We start from the raw sequence: 23,394 nt of genomic DNA on the forward strand, positions 1-23,394 counted from the left end.
GTTGTCAATCCACGGTGATTTAAGGTCACATACTGTACTTTAGGAAAGGCTACCACATGATGGATGCATCCACTAATTATTAGTGGAACCTCCATCAGCTCAATGTCTTCATCAGCGAAAGGATAAAGAAACACTGTCTGTAAATGTGAGCTATCGGATCTGAAGCAACATTGTGTACTAGAGACAGACGCATTACCCCAGAAGCAAGAACCGCTACATCGTCCCAACATGAGGGAAGAAGTGGAAATCAATTAACTCAGTAGTCTATTTCTTATTCCTATCCTGAAGTATCCTCCCTGACAGGATTTTACCAATTTCCTGAGATAACGCATAAAAATGTGGATCAGAACCAGGAACGAAATAGAGGAAGGTGCAGTACACTGCCAATTGGCGGTACAGCCTGAGGACGCAATCATCCTGCTTAAGGTAGCCATCTCAGACAGACACCAGGAAGTATAAAACTAAAGGTGGGTACACACTAGTAGATATATCTAAAAGGCTTATTATCTCAGCCTGTTAGCAAAGTTCAAATGCAATATCTGTTTTTATCAGTTTAATATCGGATACGCTCCCTATTTAGGGACCATATATTACATGAATTTTTAGTAAGATAGAAGAGGAACTTGCTCTGTCCACTTTATACATTGACCTGGTATTGCAGTGCGTCCAGTACCAGTACCCAAATACCGGTATTGTCAGTCTGCTCTTGCTTGCACTATGACATGGTACTGGTAATCTGTTTACTACTTAGCCCACAAACCTTTGTAAAATGTTAATGGCTGAGTTAATGTAAAATACTCTGTGGTCAAGACTTTCACCTAAAGCAGTGATTGTTTGTAGTCTGTTTTCCTTTCGTTATTTCTATATCAAGACAGACTATTTATTTTCTTGTGCACTATGTACCTATAAATTGCCAAAATGGCTGCGCAGAGCTGAGCCAGGTTCTTGACAGACACTATAGCTCAGTTACTTCAAAGGATAATCATTTTGTCCTAGTTGTTATGATCTCTAGTTATGGTCACTTCTAAGGCAGGTCTTAAGGCCCGTACAAACTGGTCGATATATCGACCGTTCTCTTGAATGGCCGATATATCGCGGGACCGTCGGCCAGTGTGTACGGCCGATACGTCTGAACTAGGACAAAATGATTATCCTTTGAAGTAACTGAGCTATAGTGTCTGTCAAGAGACCGTAGGTCTCTATACATATTGGATTCTTGCACTAGTGTGCCGAGCCACAGCCTCATGGCTGAAGAAATACAGAGACAGGGACTTAGTATGTAGCAAGAAGCTGCACAAAATGGCTCCTTCTCAGGACCTGAGGCACTTTATAATACTACCCTCAGTGTCCCATGGCCACCGCTGGCCCCACTAGTCTGTGCAGCCACATACTGCATACCCTCCAACATTTTACACAGAAAAATCGGTACAAATTAGGAAAGGGGGCATGGCCACAGGTAAAGAGTGTGTGGTCATGCCCCTATTACTAAAAATAAATAAAGATTTTACTCACCGGTAAATCTATTTCTCGTAGTCCGTAGTGGATGCTGGGACTCCGTAAGGACCATGGGGAATAGCGGCTCCGCAGGACACTGGGCACAACTAAAAGAAAGCTTTTGGTCTAACTGGTGTGCACTGGCTCCTCCCCCTATGACCCTACTCCAGACCTCAGTTAGGATACTGTGCCCGGAAGAGCTGACACAATAAGGAAGGATTTTGAATCCCGGGTAAGACTCATACCAGCCACACCAATCACACCGTATAACTCGTGATACAATACCCAGTTAACAGTATGAACAATAACTGAGCCTCTCAACAGATGGCTCAACAATAACCCTTTAGTTAAACAATAACTATATACAAGTATTGCAGACAATCCGCACTTGGGATTGGCGCCCAGCATCCACTACGGACTACGAGAAATAGATTTACCGGTGAGTAAAATCTTATTTTCTCTGACGTCCTAAGTGGATGCTGGGACTCCGTAAGGACCATGGGGATTATACCAAAGCTCCCAAACGGGCGGGAGAGCGCGGATGACTCTGCAGCACTGAATGGGCAAACTCTAGTTCCTCCTCAGCCAGGGTGTCAAACTTGTAGAATTTAGCAAATGTGTTAGACCCCCGACCAAGTAGCTGCTCGACAAAGTTGTAGAGCCGAGACCCCTCGGGCAGCCGCCCAAGAAGAGCCCACCTTCCTCGTGGAATGGGCTTTCACTGATTTAGGATGCGGCAGTCCAGCCGCAGAATGTGCAAGCTGAATCGTACTACAGATCCAGCGAGCAATAGTCTGCTTTGAAGCAGGTGCACCCAACTTGTTGGGCGCATGCAGGATAAACAGCGAGTCAGTCTTTCTGACTCCAGCTGTCCTGGAAACAAATTTTCAGGGCCCTGACTACGTCCAACAACTTGGAAGCCTCCAAGTCTTTAGTAGCCGCAGGCACCACGATAGGTTAGTTCAAATGAAAGGCTGATACCACCTTAGGGAGAAACTGGGGACGAGTCCTCAATTCTGCCCTATCCATATGAAAAATCAGATAAGGGCTTTTACATGACAAAGCCGCCAATTCTGATACACGCCTGGCCGAAGCCAAGGCCAACAACATGACCACTTTCCATGTGAGATATTTAAATTCCACGGTTTTAAGTGGCTCAAACCAATGTGACTTTAGGAAATCCAACACCACGTTGAGATCCCAAGGTGCCACTGGAGGCACAAAAGGGGGCTGAATATGCAGCACTCCCTTAACAAAAGTCTGAACTTCAGGCAGTGAAGCCAGTTCTCTCTGGAAGAAAATCGATAGAGCCGAAATCTGGACCTTAATGGAACCCAGTTTTAGGCCCATAGACTGTAGGAAGTGCAGGAAACGGCCCAGCTGAAATTCCTCCGTTGGGGCCTTCCTGGCCTCACACCACGCAACATATTTTCGCCAAATGCGGTGATAATGGTTCGCGGTCACTTCTTTCCTAGCTTTAATCAGCGTAGGAATGACTTCCTCAGGAATGCCCTTTTCCTTCAGGATCCGGTGTTCAACTGCCATGCCGTCAAACGCAGCCCCCCCCAGCGCCCTGCACCCATCAGTGACCGGAGTGTGAGGTGTGCATGAGGAGCAATGGCGCACAGCTGCAGTGCTGTGCGCTACCTTGTTGAAGACCGAAGTATTCTGCCGCCGATTTTCCGGACCATCTTCATGCTTCTGGCTCTGTAAGGGGGACGGCGGCGCGGCTCCGGGACCGGACGATCGAGGTCGGGCCCTGTGTTCGATCCCTCTGGATCTAATGGTGTCCAGTAGCCTAAGAAGCCCAAGCTAGCTGCAAGCAGGTAGGTTCGCTTCTTCTCCCCTTAGTCCCTCGTAGTAGTGAGTCTGTTGCCAGCAGATCTCACTGAAAATAAAAAACCTAAAATATACTTTCTTTTCTAGGAGCTCAGGAGAGCCCCTAGTGTGCATCCAGCTCAGCCCGGCACAAGATTGTAACTGAGGTCTGGAGGAGGGTCATAGGGGGAGGAGCCAGTGCACACCAGTTAGACCAAAAGCTTTCTTTTAGTTTTGCCCAGTCTCCTGCGGAGCCGCTATTCCCCATGGTCCTTACGGAGTCCCAGCATCCACTTAGGACGTCAGAGAAAATAAGAATTTACTTACCGATAATTCTATTTCTCGGAGTCCGTAGTGGATGCTGGGGTTCCTGAAAGGACCATGGGGAATAGCGGCTCCGCAGGAGACAGGGCACAAAAAAGTAAAGCTTTTACCAGATCAGGTGGTGTGCACTGGCTCCTCCCCCTATGACCCTCCTCCAGACTCCAGTTAGGTACTGTGCCCGGACGAGCGTACACAATAAGGGAGGCAATTTGAATCCCGGGTAAGACTCATACCAGCCACACCAATCACACCGTACAACTTGTGATCTAAACCCAGTTAACAGTATGATAACAGAAAGAGCCTCTTAAAGATGGCTCCTTAACAATATAACCCGAATTTGTTAACAATAACTATGTACAGTATTGCAGATAATCCGCACTTGGGATGGGCGCCCAGCATCCACTACGGACTCCGAGAAATAGAATTATCGGTAAGTAAATTCTTATTTTCTCTATCGTCCTAAGTGGATGCTGGGGTTCCTGAAAGGACCATGGGGATTATACCAAAGCTCCCAAACGGGCGGGAGAGTGCGGATGACTCTGCAGCACCGAATGAGAGAATTCCAAGTCCTCTTTTGCCAGGGTATCAAATTTGTAGAATTTTACAAACGTGTTTTCCCCCGACCACGTAGCTGCTCGGCAGAATTGTAATGCCGAGACCCCTCGGGCAGCCGCCCAAGATGAGCCCACCTTCCTTGTGGAATGGGCCTTAACAGATTTAGGCTGTGGCAGGCCTGCCACAGAATGAGCAAGTTGAATTGTGTTACAAATCCAACGAGCAATCGTCTGCTTAGAAGCAGGGGCACCCAACTTGTTGGGTGCATATAGTATCAACAGCGAGTCAGATTTTCTGACTTCAGCCGTCCTTGAAATGTATATTTTTAAGGCTCTGACAACGTCCAACAACTTGGAGTCCTCCAAGTCGCCAGTGGCCGCAGGCACCACAATAGGTTGGTTCAGGTGAAACGCTGATACCACCTTAGGGAGAAAATGCGGACGAGTCCTCAGTTCTGCCCTATCCGAATGGAAGATTAGATAAGGGCTTTTATAAGATAAAGCCGCCAATTCAGATACTCTCCTGGCGGAAGCCAGGGCCAGTAACATAGTCACTTTCCATGTGAGATATTTAAAATCCACCTTTTTCAATGGTTCAAACCAATGGGATTTGAGGAAATCTAAAACTACATTTAGATCCCACGGTGCCACCGGAGGCACCACAGGAGGCTGTATATGCAGTACTCCTTTAACAAAAGTCTGTACCTCAGGAACTGAGGCCAATTCTTTTTGGAAGAATATTGACAGGGCCGAAATTTGAACCTTAATAGATCTCAATTTGAGACCCATAGACAATCCTGATTGTAGGAAATGTAGGAAACGACCCAGTTGAAATTCCTCCGTCGGAACACTCCGATCCTCGCACCACGCGACATATTTTCGCCAAATGCGGTGATAATGTTTCGCGGTGACTTCCTTCCTTGCCTTAATCAAGGTAGGAATGACTTCTTCTGGAATGCCTTTCCCTTTTAGGATCTGGCGTTCAACCGCCATGCCGTCAAACGCAGCCGCGGTAAGTCTTGAAAGAGACAGGGACCCTGTTGTAGCAGGTCCCTTCTCAGAAGTAGAGGGCACGGGTCGTCCGTGACCAACTCTTGAAGTTCCGGGTACCAAGTCCTTCTTGGCCAATCCGGAGCCACTAGTATTGTTCTTACTCCTCCTCACCGTATAATCTTCAATACCTTTGGTATGAGAGGCAGAGGAGGAAACACATATACTGATTTGTACACCCAAGGTGTTACCAGTGCGTCCACAGCTATTGCCTGTGGATCTCTTGACCTGGCGCAATACTTGTCCAGTTTCTTGTTGAGGCGAGACGCCATCATGTCTACCATTGGTCTTTCCCAACAGTTTATTAGCATGTGGAAGACTTCTGGATGAAGACCCCCCTCTCCCGGGTGAATATCGTGTCTGCTGAGGAAGTCTGCTTCCCAGTTGTCCACGCCCGGGAAGAACACTGCTGACAGTGCTATTACGTGATTCTCCGCCCAGCGAAGAATCTTGGCAGCTTCTGCCATTGCACTCCTGCTTCTTGTGCCGCCCTGTCTGTTTACATGGGCGACCGCCGTGATGTTGTCCGACTGAATCAACACCGGTTTTCCTTGCAGGAGTGGTTCCGCCTGGCTTAGAGCATTTTAGATTGCTCTTAGTACCAGAATGTTTATGTGAAGAGACTTTTCCAGGTTCGTCCATACCCCCTGGAAGTTTCTTCCTTGTGTGACTGCTCCCCAACCTCTCAGGCTGGCGTCCGTGGTCACCAGGATCAAATCCTGTATGCCGAATCTGCGGCCCTCCAATAGATGAGCCTTTTGCAACCACCACAGAAGATATACCCTTGTCCTTGGCGACAGGGTTATTCGCAGGTGCATCTGAGGATGCGACCCTGACCATTTGTCCAACAGATCCCTTTGGAAAATTCTTGCATGGAATCTGCCGAATGGAATTGCTTCGTAAAAAGCCACCATTTTTCCCAGGACTCTTGTGCATTGATGTACAGACACCTTTCCTGGTTTTAGGAGGTTCCTGACAGGTCGGATAACTCCTTGGCTTTTTCCTCGGGAAGAAAAACCTTTTTCTGAACCGTGTCCAGAATCATCCCTAGGAACAGCAGACGTATCGTCGGAAAACAGCTGCGATTCTTGGAATATTTAGAATCCAGTCGTGCCGTCGAAGAACTACTTTAGATAGTGCTCTTCCGACCTCCAACTGTTCTCTGGAACTTGCCCTTTTTAGGTCGTGCAAGTAAGGGATAATTTAGATGCCTTTTTTCTTTGAAGAAACATCTTTTCGGCCATTACCTTGGTAAAAAGGCCCGGGGTGCCGTGGATAATTCAGACGGCATCGTCTGAAACTGATATTGACAGTTCTGTACCACGAACCAGAGGTACCCTTGATGAGAAGGACAAAATTTGGACATGGAGGTAATCCTTGATGTCCAGGGACACCATATAGTCCCCTTTTTTCCGGTTCGCTATCACTGCTCTGAGTGACTTTATCTCGATTTGAACCTTTTATGTAAGTGTTCAAAACATTTTAGATTTAGACTATGTGTCACCAAGCCGTCTGGCTTCAGTACCACAATATAGTGTGGAAAAATAATACCCTTTTCCTTGTCGTAGGAGGGGTACTTTGATTATCACCTGCTGGATATACAGCTTGTGAATTGTTTCCAATGCTGCCTCCCTGTCGGAGGGAGCCGTTGGTAAAGCAGACTTCAGGAACCTGCGAGGAGAAGATGTCTCGACTCTCCAATCTTTACCCCTGGGATAATACTCGTACGATCTAGGGGTCAACTTGCGAGTGATCCCACTGCGCCCTGAGACTCTTGAGACTACCCCCCCACCTTGAGTCCGCTTGCACGGCCCCAGCGTCATGCTGAGGACTTGGCAGACGCGGTGGAGGGCTTCTTTTCCTGGGAAAGGGCTGCCTGCTGCAGTCTACTTCCCTTACCTCTATGTCTGGGCAGATATGACTGGCCTTTTGCCTGCATGCCCTCATGGGAAAGGAAAGATTGAGGCTGAAAAGACGGTGTCTTTTTTAGCTGAGATGTAACTTGGGGTAAAAAAGGTTGGATTTCCCAGCTGTTGCTGTGGTCCCCAGGTCCGATGGACCGACCCCCAAATAACTCCTTCCCTTTATACAGCAATACTTCCATCTGCCGTATGGGATCTGTATCACCTGACCACTGTCGTGTCCCTGACATCTTCTGGGAGATATGGACAACGCACTTATCTTGATGCCAGAGAGCAAATATCCCTCTGTGCATCTCACATACATATATATAGAATGCATCCTATTAAATGCTCTACATGAATAAAATATTTTCAGTCAGGGAATCCGACCAAGCCAACCCAGCACTGCATCTCCAGGCTGATGGCGATCGCTGGTCGCAGTATAACCACCGTATGTGTGTATATACTTTTTAGGATATTTTTCCAGCTTCCTATCAGCTGGCTCCTTGAGGGCGGCCGTATCTGGAGACGGTAACGCCACTTGATAAGCGTGTGAGCGCCTTATCACCCTAAGGGGTGTTTCCCAACGTACCCTAATTTCTGGCGGGAAAGGGTATAACGCCAATATTTGCTATCGGGGTAACCCTACGCATCATCACACACTTCATTTTATTTTATCTGATTCAGGAAAAACTACAAGTAGTTTTTTCACTCCCACATAATACCCTTTCTTGTGGTACTTGTAGTATCAGAAACACGTAACACCTCCTTCATTGCCCTTAACGTGTGGCCCTAATGAGAAATACGTTTGTTTATTCACCGTCGACACTGTATTCAGTGTCTGTGTCGACCGACTGAGGTAAATGGGCGTTTTTAAAACCCCTGACGGTGTTTCTGAGACGCCTGGACCGGTCCTAATAGATTGTCGGCCGTCTCATGTCGTCAACCGACCTTGCAGCGTGTTGACATTCTCACGTAATTCTCTAAATAAGCCATCCATTCCGGTGTCGACTCCCTAGAGAGTGACATCACCATTACAGGCAATTTCTCCGCCTCCTCACCAACATCGTCCTCATACATGTCGACACACACGTACCGACACACAGCACACACACCGGGAATGCTCTGACAGAGGACAGGACCCACTAGCCCTTTGGGGAGACAGAGGGAGAGTCTGCCAGCACACACCAAAAACGCTATAATTATATAGGGACAACCTTATATAAGTGTTTCTCCCTTATAGCATCTTTTATATATATATACACAATATCGCCAAAATCAGTGCCCCCCCTCTCTGTTTTAACCCTGTTTCTGTAGTGCAGTGCAGGGGAGAGCCTGGGAGCCTTCTCTCCAGCTTTTCTGTGAGAGAAAATGGCGCTGTGTGCTGAGGAGATAGGCCCCGCCCCTTTTTCGGCGGGCTCGTCTCCCGCTATTTTTGAAGTTAGGCAGGGGTTAAATATCTCCATATAGCCTCTGTGGGCTATATGTGAGGTATTTTTTGCCTCTAATAAGGTTATTTGCCTCTCAGAGCGCCCCCCCCAGCGCTCTGCACCCTCAGTGACTGTTGTGTGAAGTGTGCTGAGAGGAAAATGGCGCACAGCTGCAGTGCTGTGCGCTACCTTTATGAAGACTCAGGAGTCTTCAGCCGCCGATTTTGGACCTCTTCTCTCTTCAGCGTCTGCAAGGGGGCCGGCGGCGCGGCTCCGGTGACCATCCAGGCTGTACCTGTGATCGTCCCTCTGGAGCTAGTGTCCAGTAGCCAAGCAGCAAATCCACTCTGCACGCAGGTGAGTTCACTACTTCTCCCCTAAGTCCCTCGTTGCAGTGATCCTGTTGCCAGCAGGACTCACTGTAAAGTAAAAAACCTAAGCTAAACTTTCTCTAAGCAGCTCTTTAGGAGAGCCACCTAGATTGCACCCTTCTCGTTCGGGCACAAAATCTAACTGGAGTCTGGAGGAGGGTCATAGGGGGAGGAGCCAGTGCACACCACCTGATCTGGTAAAAGCTTTACTTTTTTGTGCCCTGTCTCCTGCGGAGCCGCTATTCCCCATGGTCCTTTCAGGAACCCCAGCATCCACTTAGGACGATAGAGAAATAATAAAAAAATAAAAGTACTGTACCTGGTAAAAAGAAAAAGGTTCAGCTGGAGGGTATGATACAGTCCTTCATACAGCCCTTACAGTGAATTAGCCAGGGCACAGGAAATATACAGCCAGCAGACACAGTGTGGGGAACTAACTCTGAGGGACTGTCATGCTAGTATGAAAAGTGTCACAGCCCAGCACTACCTCTGTAGGCGGAGGCTGTTCCTAACTGACCTCCTCGAATTCTGTGAGCAGGAAGGGAGAGCCCCAGGGACCTCAGAAGTGTAGTGACTCTCCAGAGGCAGTCCAGAGTGAGAAACAGCGCTCACAGAAGCTCTTCTAACCTAACTATTCTCACTCTGGTTATATTTGTCGCCAACATTAGGGACCAACACCAAACAAGAAAACAATTAGAAATAAAACCTAACTAAAAGCAAAAAAAAAAAAAAAGTGCCTTCACTCCAAGTCACAAAACTAAAACTGAGAACTTCCTGTGAACAGGGGGTTGATGGGAGGGGTTAGATCTTTTCATAGCTTGTGCCAAAGGCCATACTCACACACTCTAACCCAAGTGTAAATGCGCAGCGTCCCCCAGATGGATGATAGAGAAACATTAAAGAATCCCAATTCTTTCTACACTTCCTGAAGTGAATATTTTAAAAGATCTGGATCAGTAAGATACAGCCTGTGAAAGTCTTAGGGTGTGTACACACGGTGAGATCCTTGCTATGCCCAATTTTCACTTGCGATTTCCCGTGAACTCCCTGGAGCCCAGATAGCACAGATTTTGACTAACTTTTCTTGAGACATGGACTGTGTGTGCTTACGATTTTGGCTTATGCGAGATGTCATTGACATGTGAGATGAACTAGATAGTACACCGATCTAGCAAGGATTGACTTGCCTGCAGTCTATCTTTTCTTGCGATGCCGACCTGGCGGGACCGCGCATCGGGATCGCAAGGTGACTTTCACCTTGCGATCTGCACTAACTTTTCTTGCGATTTTGACTATAGTCAAAATCGAAAGAAAATATCTCACCGTGTGTACACACCCTTATAGGCCCTACACACTGGCCGATTTTTGAAAGATATGAACGATCTCGTTCATAAATGAACGAGAACTCGTTCATATCTTTCAGTGTGGAGGCTCCAGCGATGAACGATGCGCGGTCCCGCGCTCGTTCATCGCTGGTCCCCCGTCGGCTGTGCATGCAGGCCAATATGGACGATCTCGTCCATATTTGCCTGCAGTTCTATGGAGCCGCGTGACGGGGGGAGTGAAGAAACTTCACTTCCCCCGTCACTGCCCCCCCGCCGCCGGGTCGCTCGTCGGCCGTATCCGCCGTCGGGCAGCTTGGCGGCGGGACGGCCAGTGTGTAGGGCCCCTTAGACACTACTTCCCAGACCTTACAGGATGCCGAAACCAGAAAGTGAAATCCCAGCCCTTATGAGCCCAGCATAAAGAATTATATCCCAAAAGGTATGTGGATGCCACACACATTTGCAATGAACGGTTCCCTATTTAGACAGGAATTTATGGGTCTTCTGCAAGTTTTTCCGTCTACTTCCTGCAGCATTGTTAACCAAGCAGAGACTTTATAAAGTAAATTGCACCAAATCCTAGATCAGCCTATATACCCAAGGACTCTGTGTCCCAAAAACAGTCAAATTATAAAATCTTTGGTCCATGTATTCACTTCCATAAATATTTAGAGCAGTGATATGCAAAGTGTGGATCTCTGTCTACCAAGTAAAAACCCTATGTATATTACAGCAGGAGGCACAAGTAAATTTAAATGAACAAGGAAATGTGGAGTAAATATTCTATAGAGAATAAACCTGTGTATTACCGTATATTAAACAAAGTATCAATTTATTTCTATCATATAGAATACAAATAAGCATATAAAAATGCCAATTTAAAAGACAAACATTGTCATGATTCTGTGGATTTAAAATGTCCTAACCTAGTGAATGTACTGATACAGGAGGTTATAAGATATCTTTAGCTGGCAGGAGGGCAGAGTCTGTGTGTCAGCTGTGTGTAGCAGCATTGGTAAATGAGCCAGAGAATGAGGACTGAGAGCCTGGCGGCTTGTAATCGCCAGGTGGCCATCGAAACACATAGGTGATACGCCCTCTACCTGTGAGATACTGCTCCTAAAAAGAGTGCAGGCAATGCATCTCCACACACTGCCTCCCCCTCAGTCAAAGGGATCACAAGCTGGCGGGCTCTCAGCCCTCATTCCCAGATACAAGCTACGGACTCCCACACTGTCACCACCAAGTGACAGGGGAGTAGGAGGAACATATGCGTCCCCTTGGATTCCGTATCTGCTTTTACCATCCCTTGTTTGGCCATAACCACTCCCGCAGCACAGCCTAGCTGCGCTCCCAGTCACAGGGACCGGTAGAGCAGGAGACAGGACGCTTGCCAACTGCACACTCATTGTCTACAGTACCAGGATTTTGGTACTTCCTCCAGTTTCTGAGGTAAAGGATTCTTATAAGCACATGCATCAGCCAACAATTTAACTGGGATGAGGGCATTTAAAAATCAGCAACAACATTGTGTCACTTTTTATTTTATTTTTTTTGGTGTTTCTTTGCATTCTGAAAGAATAAATGTATACTTTGTTTTAACATACAGTGATACAGATTTATTCTCTATATAGAATTTTTATGACTGTTAATTGTTCATTTTGTGTATTGGCAGTCATTTATATAGCGCAATTCACTTGTGCCTCAGGCTGTACTTTTTATAACTACCTATTTTAAGAGTCTGACTACCTCTTACAGCAGCAGATACCAGTGCAGACTCTTATTGCACCCAGGTTCATTGATTAGATTGCTTATATTACAGCAGGAGAACTGTGTGCTGTACAAGCCTGTTCCATGTCATACATGTTTTGAGCACAACATAACTTGATATGAGTAACCTAGAAACAGATTACTAATTTCATGGTAATCTTTTTTAATGCTTGTAACAACTACGTACAGAGTACAAGAAGAAATGTCACAAGGAAATGGACTTGCTCGACTCCTAATTAATCGCCGGGTATGTACCTTTTTGCAAGGGAGTAGACACAGTCAGACATGGACTAGCTCCACGTAACGCAGTGGATTGAGATGAAGAGTCCACACATAAGGCACTTTGAATCAAAGGTAAACAAACCTGCAAATATATAAATTTGAAGAAAAAAAATGAATGGTAGGTGGTTAAAGTAAAAAGTTCTAAGACACACATGCACATTACATTTAATTATTAACTTATTTTGTGCTGGGAAGGGGGAAGACGACCACACACTATCAAGCTTGGGACACAGAGCAGCTAGAATTCTTTCAAGAGCCACTAATATTAGAGAGACAGAGGAATTTAAGTAAACAATCCTCTGTCCATTATGAAAGCAGTGGTATATACACGATTTTCTAAAAATGCATGAAATCACTATACAAGCATCAAGTGGATTCAGCCCTATAAGAAACCTCTATGGCCATGTCGATCAGTTGTTTTCGCTTTCCTCATGGCTGCTATTATGTAACACCCAACCACCCATTTAAAGATTGATAGTGTTCACATTGGCATTTTTTAGGCAACTGGTAATAGCACCCCGTTGCCTCAGTTTAAGCAGTTAACTGAGGGCAGCCCATACCTCTGGCTCAGTGAACCAAACATCATAGGGCATTTACCACTTGCAATAAAGCCTGGTGCCCACTTGCCGTACACCAAGGACACCATTTTCTTTAGTCAGCTCTCCGGTGCTCCCCACTTAACATAATGAAAGGTTTCTATCAGTGAAGAGGGGAGCAATCCATGACCCATGCCACAATGCACTGGTTTCTAGTTGTGGTGAAAGGACCAACCACCATGAAGTAATTGCAAATGAAGCCAGCTAATAGAAACCTTGTGGATATCCCAAAGCTAATTCAAAGGATGAGTACGCTCAGTAGAAGCGGTGCAAATCCCCTTTGGGCCAAAATGAGTATTACTGCACAAACATTGAACATATAAAACAAGTGAAATTATGGACAGAAGACCAGGTGCCTCAGATATACAATAGCTGCACAGTGTAATCTCCATGGCTCATTAGGCATTCACTGATCCAGTAGGATATGGCCTCACATTTTCAGAACAGGTAAGCTTTTTAGAATACAAGTATTTGAGTAATTCATCTAGCAAGGCTGATTTACAAGCCAACCTTACTTTGGAGCATTAAAAAGGTTTTACAAAACTAGACTCTTAACTTAGGTACTCAGAGCTCTTTTGTACTTGCAAAATCTAGCTGGAATGGTGACATCCAAATACCTCTCTAAAGAGGAAATGCCTTAACAAGCCCTTGCACAGACAGGCTTCTCTCCAAAGCCATTGGTACTGGGGACTGTTAAAGGCCCTAAGTATCTCTGGTCTAGCATATACCATTCCCTGAGAATAATTTACATAAAGCAGAAATAATCTAACCCTTGTCCACCTCTCAGGTATGTGCAGGTACAGAATGAGTCAAAGACTTAGCATAGACTGGTTCTGTAAGATCAGTGGTAACACCCACAGGCAGAAAACAGCAGCTGACACTACAACAGGCTGAATTTAAGGAGCCATAGGTGATCGAGTTATCTTTTAATCAAGGAGATAATTTTGCTACCATGCAGTCACAAACTTAAAATGCTATGTATAGTGAAACATGGTCATAGGCAGGACACAAAATAGACCTTTATCAAGGAATTTCTGGTTAGTTATTTTCATGGAGTAAATGGTCAGGACTCCCACTGTTTGCACAATGATTGTTCCACATTTGGTTGCTTCTTTGAAAGCGAGTAACTTGGGTGTTTACCTATTTTACTACATGTGCAGTGAGTAATAAACCTGGAGCTTATACAGTGTTCTTTAACACAGGACCACCTGTATGACTGTAAGAACACTATAAATAAGGTAGGAACTGCCTCACATAGCAGGCACCAAGAGGACTTTACCATATGTTTGGCTTTATAATCCCAATTGGAAGACTGTTTTGATCGTAATCTATAACGTTTTACTGCAATTATACTATTAATTGAAAGCTCCTTGCGCTGCCGTGGAGTTATGCTGCTCTCCGCTGGAAAGGTAGATTCAAACTCTGTATTATGCATAGTTGGGTTTTTTTGGGCTATTTTTGGTCATCAATAGTGGCGTTTCCTCTGGTATATTCATCAGGTGATTGTTAGTTTAAATTATATAAAAAATATTTTACCACTATTTTTTTGCCGGGGCTTATTTATCAGCACAGTTTGATCTGGTCTGTGACCACCCCCTTTTCCTGGTTTGTTTCTTTTTAAAAATCCTTCTCCATCCCCCCACCCTAAAGTGTAATATTGAACCCAAAAATAAACTATATTGGTATATATAGTGAGCAATTTAAAATGCTGTCAAGGGGCTGTATGGAGTACAGAAAGCCTAAACCTTTAGTCTATCCAGCAGGAGTGTCCCTTGAAGCTTCCTACCTGTGCTAATCTTAGAGCAGAAGTATCTCTCGACCAGATAGATATTAAACATATAATACCAAGAAGTAACCTCTATGAAGGGAAGCCTAAAGTTACCTGTTCAAAGTGTGCTGGCAGCTGAGATCCAAGACGCATTAGAAGATACCACCAGACTTCTACTTTTGTCAGAGCTAGGGCTTCTGTTCTAACATGAATAGAACTTAATGGCTGCATAAGCAGTTTTAGTCTCTTGGTACTGCATAGTATATCTGAGAACACAGATAGTACAAGATGGATTTGAATGACCACTTACAATGCACATACTCAAAAGAAAAACTACAACATCCCATGAAAGCCATGTAATTAAAACATCCCATGTAATTAGAACATCCCATGTAATTAGAACAGTTGTAGAGTAATAGTTATGAAAGCCACTTTTCTCACATACTAGCTAATACCATACACAGAAACAGGCACAACTATATGAATCATTTTATCTAGATCCACGATTTAATGGATTGGGCTGGGGTGGAGGGAATTTGTATTATGGGACAACTTTTTTTGCACAATTTGGGATTTGACAACTGTAACTGAATTCAATTTATTGTTCCATCATAACAATATAAACTATAAAACAAACCTCTTGAGTATATTATGTTGCCAAGAAAAATGCAAATCATATTTCCAAATTACATAAAATCAACTAAGTTTTGCAATTTCATTTAGATGTACCTGGATTTAATGCAAAGTTGTCAATAAGGCTTTTCCAAGCAATAAAAGCAATTTTCTTGATTGCCGGAGATGCACTTCGAAAGCCCAACTCTTCCAGCTGCAGTAATGAGTTAATGAAGCTGCCACTTCGATGTAATGTCTTGAGACGAGAAAAAAATTTATCATCAAGAAACAAAACTACCCATAACAGACCCATTGAAAAAGACATGGCAAAATTACCTTCCCAAGTAGCTTGACAAACAACGGCCAAAGTTTCAGCACATAAGTCTCATTTTTACTTGTAAAAAGTTTGTGCAGTTCCGCAATGATTTTCTGCAAGAGGGAAAAAAGGTACCGTAATGGAAATTAAAAAAAAAAAAAAAAAAAAATACCACACATTACATACACATTTATCTTTACTTCCAGTCAAGTATCTAATGTATTAATACCCTAAAAATGAGTCACAATTACCCCAATGTATCTCAGTCACAATATAAAACATTCATGGATATAACATTCAAGTTAACTCACAGATGACATGAGCTGTTCTGTTACAGCCGACACTTCTTGCTGTTTCTGAAGCAACAGCGGCAGCCCAATTTCTAGAGCCGTTGCTCCTCTTAGCCGAACCTTGGGCGCAGAGTAGATCACTAATGGGATGATTAATTTTGCCCATCGAACGGCCTCCTCTGTCATTTGTGCAGGCGCTTGCTCCAAAAGCCTAAAAGTACATAAAACAAATAATAAGAATTTACTTACCGATAATTCTATTTCTCGGAGTCCGTAGTGGATGCTGGGGTTCCTGAAAGGACCATGGGGAATAGCGGTTCCGCAGGAGACAGGGCACAAAAAGTAAAGCTTTCCGATCAGGTGGTGTGCACTGGCTCCTCCCCCTATGACCCTCCTCCAGACTCCAGTTAGGTACTGTGCCCGGACGAGCGTACACAATAAGGGAGGAATTTTGAATCCCGGGTAAGACTCATACCAGCCACACCAATCACACTGTACAACCTGTGATCTGAACCCAGTTAACAGTATGATAACAGCGGAGCCTCTGAAAAGATGGCTCACAACAACAATAACCCGATTTAGTTAGCAATAACTATGTACAAGTATTGCAGATAATCCGCACTTGGGATGGGCGCCCAGCATCCACTACGGACTCCGAGAAATAGAATTATCGGTAAGTAAATTCTTATTTTCTCTATCGTCCTTGTGGATGCTGGGGTTCCTGAAAGGACCATGGGGATTATACCAAAGCTCCCAAACGGGCGGGAGAGTGCGGATGACTCTGCAGCACCGAATGAGAGAACTCCAGGTCCTCTTTTGCCAGGGTATCAAATTTGTAGAATTTTACAAACGTGTTCTCCCCCGACCACGTAGCTGCTCGGCAAAGTTGTAATGCCGAGACCCCTCGGGCAGCCGCCCAAGATGAGCCCACCTTCCTTGTGGAATGGGCCTTAACAGATTTAGACTGTGGCAGGCCTGCCACAGAATGTGCAAGTTGAATTGTGCTACCAATCCCACGAGCAATCGACTGCTTAGAAGCAGAAGCACCCAGCATTGTTGGGTGCATACAGGATAAACAGCAAGTCAGATTTCCTGACTCCAGCCAACCTGGAAACTATATTTTCAGGGCCCTGATAACATCCAGCAACTTGGAGTCCTCCAAGTCCCTAGTAGCCGCAGGTACCACAATAAGCTGGTTCAGGTGAAACGCTGACACCACCTTAAGGAGAAACTGGGGACGAGTCCGCAGCTTTGCTCTGTCCGAATGGACAATCAGATATGGCTTTGTGAGATAAAGCCGCCAATTCTGACACTCGCCTGGCCGAGGCCAGGACCAACAGCATGGTCATTTTCCATGTGAGATATATCAAATCCACAGATTTGAGTTGTTTAAACCAATGTGATTTTTTAGGAATCCCAAAACTACGTTGAGATCGCCCAGTGCCACTGGAGACATCAAAGGGGCTGTATATGCAGTACTCCCTTAACAACTTCTGGACTTCAGGAACTGAAGCCAATTTCTTTCTGGAAGAAAATCAACAGGCCGAAATTTGAACCTTAATGGACCCAATTTGAGACCCATAGACACTCCTGTTTGCAGGAAATGTAGAAATTAACCTAGTTGAAATTCTTCCGTGGAGCCTTCCTGGACTCACACCCTGGCACATATTTTCACCTAAGTGGTGATAATGTTGTGCGGTCACCTCCTTCCTGGCTCTGACCAGGGTAGGGATGACCTCTTCCGGAATGCCTCTTTCCCTTCGGATCCGGCGTTCACCCGCCTTGGCGTCAACGCAGCTGCGGTAAGTCCCGGAACAGACACGGTTCTTGCCGAATCAAGACCCTTCTTAGTATCTCTTGAAGTTCCGGGAACCAAGTCCTTCTTGGCCAAACCGGAGCCACGAGTATAGTTCTTACTCCTCTCCTTCCTATCATTTTCAATACATTGGGTATGAAAAGCAGAGGATGGAACACATACACCGACTGGTACACCGACGGTGTTACCAGAGCGTCCCAGCTATTGCCTGAGTGTCTCTTGACCTGGCGCTTCAGGTGGGACGCCATCATAACCACCTTTGGTCTTTCCCAACGGTTTACAATCATGTGGAAACTTCCAGATTAAGTTTCCACTTTTCCGGGTGGAATTCATTTATGCTGAGGAAATCTTCCCAGTTGCCCACTCCCGGAATGAACACTGCTGACAGTGTTATCACATGATTTTCCGCCCAGCGAAGAATCCTTGCTGTCATTGCCCTCCTGCTTCTTGTGTCGCCCCGTCTGATAACGTGGGCGACCGCCATGATGATGTCCTACTGGATCAGCACCGGTTGACTTTGAAGCAGGAGTCTTCCTAGGCTCAGAGCATTGTAAATTGCCCTTAGCTCCAGTATATTCATGTGGAGAGAAGTCTCCAGACTTGACCACACTTCCTTGGAAATTTTTTCCCTGTGTGACTACTCCCCAGCCTCTCAGGCTGGTATCCGTGGTCCCCAGAACACAGTCCTGAATGCTGAGTGTGCTGCCCTCTAAAAGATGAGCACTCTGCAGCCCCCACAGAAGAGACACCCTTGTCCTTGGAGACAGGATTATCCGCTGATGCATCTGAAAATGCGATCCGGACCATTCGTCCAGCAAATCCCCTGAGATCTGCCGAATGGAATCGCTTCGTAAGAAGCCACCATTTTTCCCAGGACTCCTGTGCTTTGATGCACTGATACTTGGCCTGGTTTTAGGAGGTTTCTGACTAGGTCGAATAACTCCTTGGCTTTTTCCTCCCGGAGGAACACCTTTTTCTGGACTATGCCCAGAATCATTCCTAGGAACAGCAGACGTATCGTCGGAAAACAGCTGCGATTCTTGGAATATTTAGAATCCAGTCGTGCTGTCGTAGAACTACTTTAGATAGTGCTCTTCCGACCTCCAACTGTTCTCTGGAACTTGCCCTTTTCAGGATATCGTCCAAGTAAGGGATAATTTAGATGCCTTTTTTCTTTGAAGAAACATCTTTTCGGCCATTACCTTGGTAAAAGGCCCGGGGTGCCGTGGATAATTCAAACGGCATCGTCTGAAACTGATATTGACAGTTCTGTACCACGAACCAGAGGTACCCTTGTTGAGAAGGGCAAATTTGGACATGGAGGTAATCCTTGATGTCCAGGGACACCATATAGTCCCCTTTTTTCCGGTTCGCTATCACTGCTCTGAGTGACTCCATCTCGATTTGAACCTTTTATGTAAGTGTTCAAAGATTTCAGTTTAGACTATGTCTCACCAAGCCGTCTGGCTTCAGTACCACAATATAGTGTGGAAAAATAATACCCTTTTCCTTGTTGTAGGAGGGGTACTTTGATTATCACCTGCTGGATATACAGCTTGTGAATTGTTTCCAATGCTGCCTCCCTGTCGGAGGGAGCCGTTGGTAAAGCAGACTTCAGAAACCTGCGAGGAGAAGATGTCTCGACTCTCCAATCTGTACCCCTGGGATAATACTTGTACTATCTAGGGGTCAACCTGCGAGTGATCCCACTGCGCGCTGAGACTCTTGAGACTACCCCCCCACCTTGAGTCCGCTTGCACGGCCCCAGCGTCATGCTGAGGACTTGGCAGACGCGGTGGAGGGCTTCTTTTCCTGGGAAGGGGCTGCCTGCTGCAGTCTACTTCCCTTACCTCTATGTCTGGGCAGATATGACTGGCCTTTTGCCTGGATGCCCTCATGGGAAAGGAAGGATTGAGGCTGAAAAGACGGTGTCTTTTTCAGCTGAGATGTAACTTGGGGTAAAAAGGTTGGATTTCCCAGCTGTTGCCGTGGTCCCCAGGTCCGATGGACCGACCCCAACTAACTCCTTCCCTTTATACGGCAATACTTCCATGTGCCGTATGGGATCTGTATCACCTGACCACTGTCGTGTCCATGACATCTTCTGGGTGATATGGACAACGTACTTATCTTGATGCCAGAGAGCAAATATCCCTCTGTGCATCTCACGTACATATATATAGAATGCATCCTATTAAATGCTCTATATGAATAAAATATTTTCAGTCAGGGAATCCGACCAAGCCAACCCAGCACTGCATCTCCAGGCTGATGGCGATCGCTGGTCGCAGTATAACCACCGTATGTGTGTATATACTTTTTAGGATATCTTTCCAGCTTCCTATCAGCTGGCTCCTTGAGGGCGGCCGTATCTGGAGACGGTAACGCCACTTGATAAGCGTGTGAGCGCCTTATCACCCTAAGGGGTGTTTCCCAACGCGCCCTAATTTCTGGCGGGAAAGGGTATAACGCCAATATTTGCTATCGGGGTAACCCCACGCATCATCACACACTTCATTTTATTTTATCTGATTCAGGAAAAACTACAGGTAGTTTTCACTCCCACATAATACCCTTTTTTGTGGTACTTGTAGTATCAGAAATATGCAACACCTCCTTCATTGCCCTTAACGTGTGGCCCTAATGAGAAATACGTTTGTTTATTCACCGTCGACACTGGATTCAGTGTCCGTGTCTGTGTCTGTGTCGACCGACTGAGGTAAATGGGCGTTTTTAACGCCCCTGACGGTGTTTCTGAGACGCCTGGACCGGTACTAATAGTTTGTCGGCCGTCTCACGTCGTCAACCGACCTTGCAGCGTGTTGACATTCTCACGTAATTCCCTAAATAAGCCATCCATTCCGGTGTCGACTCCCTAGAGAGTGATATCACCATTACAGGCAATTTCTCCGCCTCCTCACCAACATCGTCCTCATACATGTCGACACACACGTACCGACACACAGCACACACACCGGGAATGCTCTGACAGAGGACAGGACCCACACTAGCCCTTTGGGGAGACAGAGGGAGAGTTTGCCAGCACACACCAAAACGCTATAATTATATAGGGACAACCTTATATAAGTGTTTTCCCTTATAGCATCTTTATATATATCTCAATATCGCCAAAATCAGTGCCCCCCCTCTCTGTTTTAACCCTGTTTCTGTAGTGCAGTGCAGGGGAGAGCCTGGGAGCCTTCTCTCCAGGCTTTCTGTGAGAGAAAATGGCGCTGTGTGCTGAGATAGGCCCCGCCCCTTTTTCGGCGGGCTCGTCTCCCGCTATTTAGTGAATCTTGGCAGGGGTTAAATATCTCCATATAGCCTCTGGGGGCTATATGTGAGGTATTTTTCGCCAAAAAAGGTTTTCATTTGCCTCCCAGGGCGCCCCCCTCCCAGCGCCCTGCACCCTCAGTGACTGCCGTGTGAAGTGTGCTGAGAGGAAAATGGCGCACAGCTGCAGTGCTGTGCGCTACCTTTAGAAGACTGCAGGAGTCTTCAGCCGCCGATTCTGGACCTCTTCTTACTTCAGCATCTGCAAGGGGGCCGGCGGCGCGGCTCCGGTGACCATCCAGGCTGTACCTGTGATCGTCCCTCTGGAGCTGATGTCCAGTAGCCAAGAAGCCAATCCATCCTGCACGCAGGTGAGTTCACTCCTTCTCCCCTAAGTCCCTCGTTGCAGTGATCCTGTTGCCAGCAGGACTCACTGTAAAATAAAAAACCTAAGCTAAACTTTCTCTAAGCAGCTCTTTAGGAGAGCCACCTAGATTGCACCCTTCTCGGCCGGGCACAAAAATCTAACTGGAGTCTGGAGGAGGGTCATAGGGGGAGGAGCCAGTGCACACCACCTGATCGGAAAGCTTTACTTTTTGTGCCCTGTCTCCTGCGGAGCCGCTATTCCCCATGGTCCTTTCAGGAACCCCAGCATCCACAAGGACGATAGAGAAAATAATAAAAAGTTCACCTGAAAGTACATTTCTCTAACATCCATAAGGGATATTGGGGGAATCTTGTACGATGGGGTATAGACGGGGGTCCAAAGGAGGTGATGCACTTTAAAGTTCTTCAACTGGGTGTGCTGGCTCCTCCCCTCTATGCCCCCTCGAACAGGGAGTTTAGAAAAAAGTGCCCTCAGGAGAGGATGCACACACTGCAAACTCCAGAGAGTTTTCTTCAGTTTCTTTTAAATGCTTGTTATTTTCTGTGCGCTGTTTGGGCAACAGCATACCTGCACCGTGGGAGTTAGGGGGAGGGAGGCGAGTTGTCAGAGCCGCTTCCTTTCTGAGAGGTTGTTGTAAAGCAGGGCACTGCGCCTTGGCAGTCACAATCACAGCACGCCACACACCCGTAACAGCCTGAAGGTGACATCAGTGGTGAGTACAAACCGGGGTTCATGGTGCAGAAAACCGCAGGGGCGGCATACAGGACCCTCCTGGGGTGTACCCACTATAGCCCCCCCCCCCCCATGTACACTGGCAGCAGGGGGGGGGGGTAGAAACAGCACTTGTGAGGTTTTATATTCAAAAGGGAGACTTTGAGAATAAAGATCATTGTCTCCAGCGCCATTACAGGGGGCAAAGCTTCCTCAGATCAGGACCAACTGCGTTTTTGGCGCCTTCAACTGCTTACAGCTGCAGCAGCAGAAACACACAGCTCCACCGGACACTCAAGAAAACTGGTACAGGCGTAACAAAGGGGGAGAGCAGATATTGTACACAATCTGTGTCCTGAAAAGGAGAAAAACACCGGTGTTTCACCGTGATATTTCAGCTTGCAGCCTTACTGGGGCTGGTTAAGCTTGGGTGTGCTGGTGCCTTCTCTCTGTCTCCCTCTCACATCCACTAAGAGCATGGTTGCTATTATATTACTTGTCTGTGTGCATATGTATATGAGTGTTTACAGTAAACATGGTAAAACACTAATTGTGCAGTGTATGTAACACCAGATTCTCTCCCTCTACGTCTGGTTCAATATCATGTGAGGGGGGGGGCAGCGGAGGGTCAAGAGCCTTCCTGGTTAGGTGCCATAAAAACCATTGTGTCAGATATGTCATCACAGCTCACTGATAATGCTAAAAAAAACCTCAACTGCAGCAGGCTGTTGCAGACCTAGCTGCTACGGCAGAAGTTCCACAGCCCCCCTCTCTAACTCAGGACCACTAAAACAGGGGGAGGAGGTAGTTGGATCCAGTTACTGGGGATTCCCCTTCTGCACAGGGTATTGAACCCCTCATTTTAGCTATACGGGACGTGTTAAAATTCCCTCTAGAGGACGCTGCGACACTGCAGTCATTTTTCTTCACACAAAACAAGCTCAGTGTCACTTTCCCCGATTCTGCAGAGTTAGATGACCTGTTTAAGTTAGCCTGGAAAAATCCAGATAAAAATACCAAGTATCAAAACGGTTTCTGCACACTTTCCCATCTGCTCCTGAAGGCAGAAAGTTCTGGGAAGAACCCTCTGCTGCGGACGTTTCAGTCTCACGCCTGTCTAAAAAGGCGGTACTGCCTGCTCCGGGCTCCTTCACCATGAAGGACCCTGGGGATAGGAAGATAGACACTACACTGAAATCTATCTACACAGCAGCGGGTATGTCACAAAGACAGATCATAGCAGATTGCTAGATGACTCATTCCATTCATACATGGCCTATTCAGATTCAGCAGGGCCTCTTGGGG

At 46.2% G+C, this 23,394-nt stretch overlaps 1 protein-coding gene and 1 non-coding gene across 5 annotated transcripts in view; one reads left to right on the forward strand and one right to left on the reverse strand.

Moving 5' to 3' along the window:
• The window catches only part of RIF1 (replication timing regulatory factor 1), a 338,147-nt gene that overhangs the window by 279,680 nt on the left and 35,073 nt on the right, over window positions 1-23,394 (reverse strand). For all 4 annotated transcript variants that reach the window (XM_063933568.1, XM_063933565.1, XM_063933566.1 and 1 more), the window contains exons 7-11: window positions 15,923-16,112; window positions 15,632-15,724; window positions 15,413-15,551; window positions 14,798-14,949; window positions 12,293-12,401 (exon numbers count right to left, since the gene is read on the reverse strand). In XM_063933568.1, coding sequence (XP_063789638.1) covers window positions 12,293-12,401; window positions 14,798-14,949; window positions 15,413-15,551; window positions 15,632-15,724; window positions 15,923-16,112 — 683 coding nt within the window. The remainder of the gene's footprint in view (window positions 1-12,292; window positions 12,402-14,797; window positions 14,950-15,412; window positions 15,552-15,631; window positions 15,725-15,922; window positions 16,113-23,394) is intronic.
• LOC134946675 (U2 spliceosomal RNA) lies at window positions 501-684 on the forward strand. Its single transcript, XR_010182323.1, has one exon. It is a non-coding gene; the product is annotated as a U2 spliceosomal RNA (small nuclear RNA).

The sequence above is a fragment of the Pseudophryne corroboree genome, chromosome 7 (assembly GCF_028390025.1).
Source record: "Pseudophryne corroboree isolate aPseCor3 chromosome 7, aPseCor3.hap2, whole genome shotgun sequence".
In the NCBI taxonomy this organism is placed as follows: Eukaryota; Metazoa; Chordata; class Amphibia; order Anura; family Myobatrachidae; genus Pseudophryne; species Pseudophryne corroboree.